The 8,470-nt window shown below is 37.0% G+C and overlaps 1 protein-coding gene across 3 annotated transcripts; it reads right to left on the bottom strand.

Moving 5' to 3' along the window:
* Positions 1-554: 554 nt before the first annotated feature.
* On the bottom strand, positions 555-7,897 carry LOC111305131 (auxin response factor 2B-like). 3 transcript variants are annotated; one of them, XR_002691951.2, is made up of 16 exons: positions 7,079-7,897; positions 6,497-6,609; positions 6,024-6,119; positions 5,849-5,905; positions 5,493-5,651; positions 5,043-5,127; positions 4,770-4,860; positions 4,340-4,504; positions 4,116-4,235; positions 3,857-3,932; positions 3,577-3,748; positions 2,803-3,425; positions 2,341-2,531; positions 2,046-2,218; positions 1,243-1,676; positions 555-1,147 (listed from the first exon to the last, which is right to left on the bottom strand). XR_002691951.2 is itself a non-coding variant. In XM_022902362.2 (14 exons), the coding sequence occupies exons 1-14, from the start codon at positions 7,170-7,172 to the stop codon at positions 2,125-2,127; spliced, it is 2,136 nt and encodes a 711-aa protein (XP_022758097.2). In that variant the 5' UTR covers positions 7,173-7,897; the 3' UTR covers positions 1,847-2,124. The 3 variants fall into 3 exon arrangements, 2 of the variants coding, with proteins under 2 accessions (XP_022758097.2, XP_022758098.2); XM_022902362.2 differs by lacking the exons at positions 555-1,147; positions 1,243-1,676 and having other exon boundaries at positions 1,847-2,218; XM_022902363.2 differs by lacking the exons at positions 555-1,147; positions 1,243-1,676; positions 6,497-6,609 and having other exon boundaries at positions 1,847-2,218; positions 7,079-7,243.
* Positions 7,898-8,470: the final 573 nt, after the last annotated feature.

Genomic DNA, 8,470 nt, shown 5'->3' with positions numbered 1-8,470 from the left:
AAGTTGAAAAAACTGAATCTACCCCCACCTCATTGGGCATATGGTTTTCCAGTCTCTACCCAACCTCACTCAGAACCTCCTCTTTATACAAGATGTAGCTCTCAATAAAAAATTATCTTTCTAGATCATAGTTACTAAAGATGTCTGAATACTATTAAATGAATTTTTTTAACTACTACAACCACAATGGGTCATTTTCTGGAATATGAAAAAACTTAATAGTCACAAACACAAACTACAATAAACCTGTAGTTTTGAACATTCTCTCCCAATTATCTTCATCCTTCCCCTCCTCCCTCCCTCCCTCCCTCTTAAACCACTTCAACAAGATGACACACACAGAAATAGTGAGGTCATGATACCTGATTTGAAAGCCACTCTCACCCTTGTAGAAGTCAATTTTAGAGTACCTGCAAAATTTTAGAGCACCTGCAAAATCTTGTAGAAGTTCAACCAGAAAATTTGGAATCAATCGAAGTGATATCATTAAGGTCAAGAATTTGAAAGGAAAGAAATTTTAAATAAAGAGAGAAAGAAAAGAAATTAAGAGAATTAAAAAATAAAACTAATTCTTTTTTACACAAAAAGTTTGATAAGAGAGTGTTTACATATTTCTTTATTCTCAGATTTCCAGCTCAATCTTTCTGTGAACCAAACAAAGCCTTAATTTTGTATTTAGGTCACTTTTATGTTCACAAGTTACTCTGTAGCAATAAGCCAACATAATTGATGTCCTCATTAATGTTCTCTTTTCACCTTCAGTCTGCCTCCCTTGATTGGCTCATTGAACATACCATCAAACACCAGCTTTAGAGTAACACCCAGGAATAATTCTAGTCCTGGTCTGAACATGGTCAGCCTCAGTTGGACTTTCACTTGCCAGGTTAGATCCGACCAGCATTGTCAGCTCTGAACTGGACTCGACTTTCAGAATTCGGGCCACTCAGGCCCGGCGTTCCAATCCTATAAGTATAAATAACCCCGGCATTAAATTTACTTCACTTCCTAGGATTTCTCTTGTTCTTTCTCTTTTGGAACATTGACGTGGAAGCACAAATGTCCAAGAAATTTTCAGCCTTTACTTTTAATTGACCTCCGAACTTATGATTTCAGATTTTTAGCCCCGTCGGACAGTTCACACAAACAGCTACGAAATAAAATTAATTAATTCCAAAATTGGTTAAAAAACAGTAATTCCGATTATAAGGAGTAAAGTGAAAGTGAAATTTCAAGACTGGGTACCTCCAAGGCGTTGGAAGGTGGTAGCCAGTGGTCCGCAACTCTCTCAGGTTCTGGACTAGGGTTTCTGGATCTTGTCCATGTTGATTCCCTCGAAGCTCCGAAGAAGACTGAGATCTTAGAATAATGATCGAACTTCGAACATTGGGTTCTTTTGAGAGGAAAATTACGGGTTGGAATTGACGGGGGATTACGAGTTAATGACCGACCGAAATAATAGGAATTTGAGTTAGTCGCCGCTGCAGATCCAGAGGAGAGACATTGATTTCATTGATTGGTTAACAATATCTATTTGTCAAATGTTTGTGTTCGGCGCTTATTATTGTTTCACAAGGGTGGAAATTGGAAAATTGAGCGGTGACGGGAAAACGGGATTATTACTCAGTTTAGTTGATAGTTGACAGGAGCTTGTCGATGACAAATATCATCCACCATTGCTGCAAAAAAACGACACCGTTTATTAATCACTCCCAGATAGTTTCATTACCTTTTATCAAAAGTAATGTATGCTTGATATTAGCCGTGTTTTTTTTCTGAAGCTAGCCTGACTAAACAAACCATTTAAAGATAGCTACAGGATTTCTAAGCAGCAATATCAACAAGCATATTAGCTACAGATATCATATGCTTTATACCCATTGCCTTATTCCATAAAAGACCATTATCCATACCAACTTTGGAGAAAGTTCATGGCTGCATGTATCTATGTAATGTGCATGACAGGGCAGTATTCAGAGATGCAGTGTCCATAGACCGAATCTCTTTTAAAACATCATAATTTGAAGAACAAACAACTTGGTTCATACAGTGTGCGTTGGCAATTCTCCTTCCGTTGTATTAAAAAGACCACACTGATGATTTAAAAGACTTCCGCACAAGTCTTTTTTAGTGAGATGTTGAATTTGGTGAGCTTGGATTTAGTCTGTTGATTTCTTCCTTTGGGCAGATGAGCATCCTTCGGACCTCGTACTGGAATTTCCTGTAATTGCAGGGAGATCTAGTTATAAAGCAAACCTCATACTAAAATCGAGGACACACATTCTTTTGGGAGTTGGGGATGGGGTGTTTTAAATGGAATTTGTATTTAGTTTTGCGCTTAACTGCCATGGGTAATCTCCAATCAGCATCATGTCCCCTTCATCATCGGTGAAGGTTACGTGCCAGTCGCTGCTTCCATCAATCAATCTTCCTTTAAAATCAAACATGTGATCAATCTCACATATGAGGTCTTCATATCCATTAAATCGAGTGAGATCAACCGATCTTCCAAGAGCAGTTCCATACTTGAGCACCTAAAAGAGAAAGGAATGTTCTCAGAATCAATTTCTGGAAACAATCAATTTAATGATAGTTCAGGCTGCAAAATGAAAATTCTGAAGAAAAATGAGCTATAATCACCAACTTCATAGGCCATCTAACAATTTAAAATGCAATTGAACTTAAACAGAGAAATTCCTGTTGAATAAATGTTATCTAAGCATGAAGAAACAAGTATGCAAAACAGGTGATTTTCATTCTTTTATATTCACAAAAAGGTAGAATTATCTAGAAAAGCAGCAGTACCTTGTTGCAACTCCGATTGCTGACAAAGCAGCAGTTCTTGCACTGCGTGCTAGATCTACCCTTAGAAGGTTCAGAAACACTTGACTGAGATGTTGGAGGAATAGAACAAAGACTTCCAAGCTCACTAGAAGTGACAACTTGTGGTGAAGGGAGCTCCGGTGGACCATGAACTAAATTTACTCCAAAAAGCATGTAACTGTGACCACCATTTGGTTGGCACAATGGAGTTTTACTTTCATTCCTTCGTTCCAAAGTTCTCCATTCCATAGAATTGACATTTGGAACTCTAACTTTTCTGCTAGCAAGAACATTGTCATGAACTCCATAACAGGAGAATGTTGGGGGCCACTTATTATGAAGGCCCAAACTAGCTACATTTCCACCAGAAAAGAGTGTTGTGCTGCTGGTACATTGATAAAATGAATTGCATACCGGAATCTGAATCTCTAGTTGGTTCTCCATCTGTTGTTGTATTGAGGCCCAACTAGGATTTAGTGGGAGAAAATGTGGTAATGGTTGTCTTAGTGCACTGGATCGATTCGCATCTGTGTCACTATCTTCTTGACCTTGCAAAACCCCCGAGCTACTTTGAGATTCATATTTAACTGAACCATGCCACATGCCTAGTAAAGAAGAAATTAAGATCAGTAGCTGCAGAGTTTACCATCGATTTTATAAACAGGAAAACTAATATGATCATATTCCAGATTCAGCTTTAAAGGAATCTCCTTAAAGAGGATATGTTGAATCCAGACAAGAATATAGATTACAGACCATCCATAAGCAGGCTAGAAAAGCCAGGAGATGATGCATCATCAGTACGAGCTGCCTTTGGGCGATTTAGAATGATAGGTTTTTTTTTATTAGTGAATTCCATTGCATCAATGTTCCAAGGACAAAGTCTTTCAGGACGCAAAACTGCAACTGAGGTGGGATCCCATTTCACCTAAGAAAATGTAAAAGTCTATGAATAGATTGAATATATGAATATTAAACTAGAAATCATATACATCAAGAGGTCATGCAATCACTCATGCAAAAGAGCACATGTTACCTTCAGACATCTCCATTTAGAATTGGGCCACCTAATATGATCAACATCTTCAATGCTGATGATGGTGCCGAGAGCTCTGGTTAAAAAGAAGAGTGCATTTGGTTAAAGGAAGCTAGGAAATAAAACATACTTCAAATTTCAAATCATATGCAACAACTAATTGTTTACTTGCTAGGTTTTGAAATACTAACAAGGAAACTAATCCAAATTGTAGTACTATGCCTTTCAGTTCTATGAAAGATTATGATAAGGTGGGTACCTTTTTTCCCCACACTCTTTGCCTTCAAATTGCATCCTAAATCTTGTCCCAATGCAGTAGTCAAGTTGAGCTGACTTCATATACTGATCAAGTGGGATGATAAATTCAGAAGAACTTGTCCTGCAAAGATGCAATAATTAATGCCTTGCTCTTTCATTTACAGTATGACAAGTAAAGTTGTACATTACATTGAACTTAGCCTCTATTAGAATGTCACAACTCACCAAGGACGGTAGTAGACAGTAAACATGCTTCTGGTAGAAAAGGCATGGAGAGCACTAGCAAGTATGCCATGTCTCATGCTGTGGCCAGATATGACAGATGTTGATGTATTGTTCAGTGTTGTCATTGCTCGGCGAACTCCAACACGAAGCTCTCCATTTTCCCCTCTACAGAACAATAATTTTTTCTTGTAATTATTTGTTTTATCTATCACTTAATGTATAGCATATGCCATAAAATCAACATTTTAAAGAAATAAATTCCTTCATAACTTCCAAAAGACTATGTCCATGTAACATTGAATCATGTGAACGTAAGCATGCATATGATATACAACTAGACTTATGCCTAGAACACATAGTATATTGAACACAAAAGATAAAAGCTTGCGCAGAAATGTCTGACACTTTTTTTGGGAGAGAGAGAGAGAACCTAAGAAAGATAAATGCATCCCCAGAAACAAGCTTCTTTGAAGTCACAAATGTACTCCAACCGCTGGTAAGTAAGTGCCTTTTTGGCTGACCTACATTTGTATAGGAACACAGTCCATAAGGAAACTAACTATATGAAATAGGTTACAAAAAATACCATGCTCCTTTAATACAAAATATGGATATTTTTGAGACATCTATAGTTACTTTCTCGTTGCAATGAGCTGATCATCCCAGGTTTAAATGTAGATTAGTGGAAGAAAGATTAGGGTACCACGAAAAATATGCCGAAAGTGCCACTCAAAACCATGCAAGTCTATTGCAACCAATTCCTGCTGTGGGGTTTGCTGAGACATGTCCTGCAACAATGTGCACAACTTAAAAATCATGAATTATATGGCCTATCTAGATAAGTTAAGACTTGCTTGATGTTGTAAAACTGGTTCCAGAAGTGAAGGAATCTTGCAGAAAACCATAAATATATATGCCTGAAGACTGGAAACATTAGTCTTGCTATTTTCATTTTCACAAATAATTTGATTAAATGGTAGACTGGCAAGTTACCTGATTCTGCACTCTTTATTAGTTTGAAGAACAAGAAAACCCTGATTCAATTAGTCTAAAGCAGCTTCTTAAATGCATAGTATCTCATCTCCAAATTTTCAAAAGTATTTTATTTTGAACATGAATGCACCCAAAAGAAGAAACACATAAAGAAACCAACCAGAGGTGGAAGACACCCATCATCAGCATGTCGCTTTGGAATAGAGAATCCACCATGTGCGTTTGTATCAGATGGAGTGAGTTTCTTACTAAAAAACCGTGAATAAGCTTTCCGAGGTAAAGCTTGATAATTTCTATGCTCCACACTTAGCTCATCTTGCTGTTAAGGAAAAAAAAAAAAAGCAACATTAATGAAATTATGATACAAAAGATATAGAAAATAAATGAATGTGAACTAAATGGAATTTGGAAAAGCAAATCCCCCCTCATCTGGAAAGGAAAAAGGATAAATAACCTGGGTGAGTCTAAAGCAAAATAAATGAAAAGAAAGAAACTCTCGGCATCTTAATATCTAACCTCTGCCTCTGGAAGCAGAACAATTTGTGCAAAGACCTCATCTGTACCAGGTTCAGCCTGCAAAGCCACAATGAAGTAGCATAAACAACAATTTATGATGAGCAGCTAAATAAAACCTCCTGAAAGTGTAACCTGTCCACTAGAAGACAATAAAATGCACATGTGCAATGGATACCTTAAGCTGAACATGCACCACCCTGCAGAGGATCTTGGAAGGTAAATTGTAGATGGGCATTTCCATTGTCCCATCTTCATTCATATATGCCTCGATCTGCGTCAAAAGCTTAATCATTAAATATACACATCAATACACAAGCAAAATTTTTTTATCAAACGCAGGACCTCTAACTCTTCTTCTTTTTTTAAAAAAATTACTACTCTATTAGTGTGAAAGTGTAACTGGGAAAACGCAAGGAAAAAAAAAAGATGCTGCTGCAAAGGAAATCAATCCAAATAGTCATCAGAGCTTTGAATCAACTTTATAATTGTGACTTTTTTATACTTAGCAAAATGGGATGCATCCATTTTTCGTTGTCTCAAGTTTTAAGGGGAAAAATAAAAAGCCTTAATTAATTAGTGGTTTAAGAAGACTTAAAAATTTGCTTAACCGACTATTTAGAAAAAAGCAAGCTACGAAGGGGAGAGAACCTGTTCCAAGTGACCTTGAGGGAAGTAGAACACCTTTTCTCCAGCGCGTGGTACATAAACAGAAGGACCCGCGCATAGATGCCATAGTTTAATATACAGATCATCTATTTCTCCTGATTTCACAACAAATCAAACCACGGCACTCAAAACACACACAAAGAAAAAAACAACAAAGAAAGAAATCAGTTCAGGTGATCAGTGATGAACAAATTGAAACATTGGGGTCCCGCTCTATAGATTTAAAGAGCCTAGAGTTGGGACCAAAAAAAATATGAGATGATTGATTAATTTCCACTGTGCGTCGTAGTACATTTGATGTTGAAACAAAACACAAAAGAAAGAATAAAAGACAATGCGGTTTATGACTTCTACGAAGAATAATCTTCGTCCAACAAGTTCAAGCAAAGAAAACGAAGATATACTATTACATCGATCTCATAATTCTACAGTGAACAATAGAAGAAGCTAGCAGAACATGGTTAATAAACAAGTGTTCGAATAAACAGTCAAGGGTAAAATACAAAACCCAAAATTTACAAGAGTTTGAAAAGGAATGTAATAAAATGTGAAGAAACTGATAACCTTGGTTGTTTGGAGGACGCAAGCCATCGACGTCGATGCGTCTTCTGGACTGAAAGGGAGCCTTAGCCTTCAAAACATTCCGTTCACCATCCATCTCTCTTTCTTTTTTTTTCTCTCTTTTCTAAAACCAAAAGGAGTTTATATGTGTATGTGTGTGTGTGTGTATATATATATATATATATATATATATATATGTAAAAGAAGAAGAAACCCCTTTCCTGGAATAAGGAAGACGCAGCTAATAAGAAGAAGAGAGAAATAAAGGAAAAGAAACGGCAAAGACAAAGGTGTTTATATGTTTAAGTTTTGTAAATAATTAACAAAATGACAAAAGTTGACAGAAAGATTTCTCAAGAATCAGGCGGTCCCGTGTCATCACAGAAACACACCACCAGGTACCCCCCCCCCCCCCCCACTCTCCGTTTTTGTGACGATGGTTATTAATGCAAAAATGTTTTCATCGTGTGCCCAAAGTGCATGCAAGAGGAGAGAGGTGACAGGAACGTTTTGAAGATATCGTCCTTTAAACTCTACACTAATTCTTTCTCCCTCTCTCTCTCTCTCTTTTTTTCTTTCTTTCGTTGTCTGAATATTCAGAGATATTGACGATGCACAGCTGTTGTGTTGTATGTGTCTGCCTCTCACTCCCCGTACTCTTTTTTTGGGGTGAAGTGTGGCTCGTTGTCGTTGGGGTTGTTGATCTCTGGCGATATTTGCTACTCTGGGCACCGATATATCCTAGGCGCTTTATTTCTGCCCTTTCATGCACATTTGCTGCTTGGATCTCTATGTCATTCTCCGCCTCCCCTTTTTCCCTTCGAAATTTTGAGGAAAATTCAATTAATATTATATATTAACAAAGAACAACCGTTGATCTAGCATGATGATCCTTTGATCATATAAGATGGGTCAAGCTAAAGATCGTAGGGTTGGAGGTCTCGTCGGAGTACTACTCCTAGTACTACTCTTTTTGATTGTGATGGGGCTGAGGCCTGATGGGGATGGGATCAGTGAACACTAGCTTGGCAGTAGGCTGCGTGGTGGGTTTGTCTTTTTAATCATACTTTTAGGACAGCTGGCTTTAGCTTTATTATGTGTCCAATGCTGATTTGTTAAGCATCCAGGGGGGTTCAACTTTCTAGCATGCCTTACATCTAGAAATCAAGCTGCGACCAAATTCTTTTCCGACCCTTTTCTTAGCGTTGGAAAGAATGAAAATTTTGTTAATAAAGTAATAAATAATTATAATTTTTTTATTAAATTAATAAATTTTTTATTTTACTTATTAAGTAAATTCTAAAATTTCAAATAATAAAAAAATGCAGATGTTTGAATTTAATTCCATTTAAATATTGCAAACTACCAATGTATATGCGTATTATGTCCTAACAA

This window comes from Durio zibethinus, chromosome 21 (genome assembly GCF_047325235.1).
Source record: "Durio zibethinus cultivar Kanyao isolate XHJ-2024 chromosome 21, ASM4732523v1, whole genome shotgun sequence".
Lineage (NCBI taxonomy): Eukaryota > Viridiplantae > Streptophyta > Magnoliopsida > Malvales > Malvaceae > Durio > Durio zibethinus.
Note: the sequence above shows the minus strand (reverse complement) of the source record. Positions and strands in the feature narration are given on the sequence as shown.

What these genes read in the sequence shown, in the direction of transcription:
- LOC111305131 (XM_022902362.2), bottom strand. Translation starts at nt 7,172, where the DNA reads ATGGATGGTGAACGGAATGTTTTGAAGGCTAAGGCTCCCTTTCAGTCC. An exon ending in CTAAATGGAGATGTCTGAAG is followed by an intron (nt 3,749 to 3,856) that starts GTAACATGTGCT and finishes ACATTTTCTTAG; the next exon opens with GTGAAATGGGATCCCACCTC. An exon ending in ATTGGAGATTACCCATGGCA is followed by an intron (nt 2,219 to 2,340) that starts GTTAAGCGCAAA and finishes CTGCAATTACAG; the next exon opens with GAAATTCCAGTACGAGGTCC.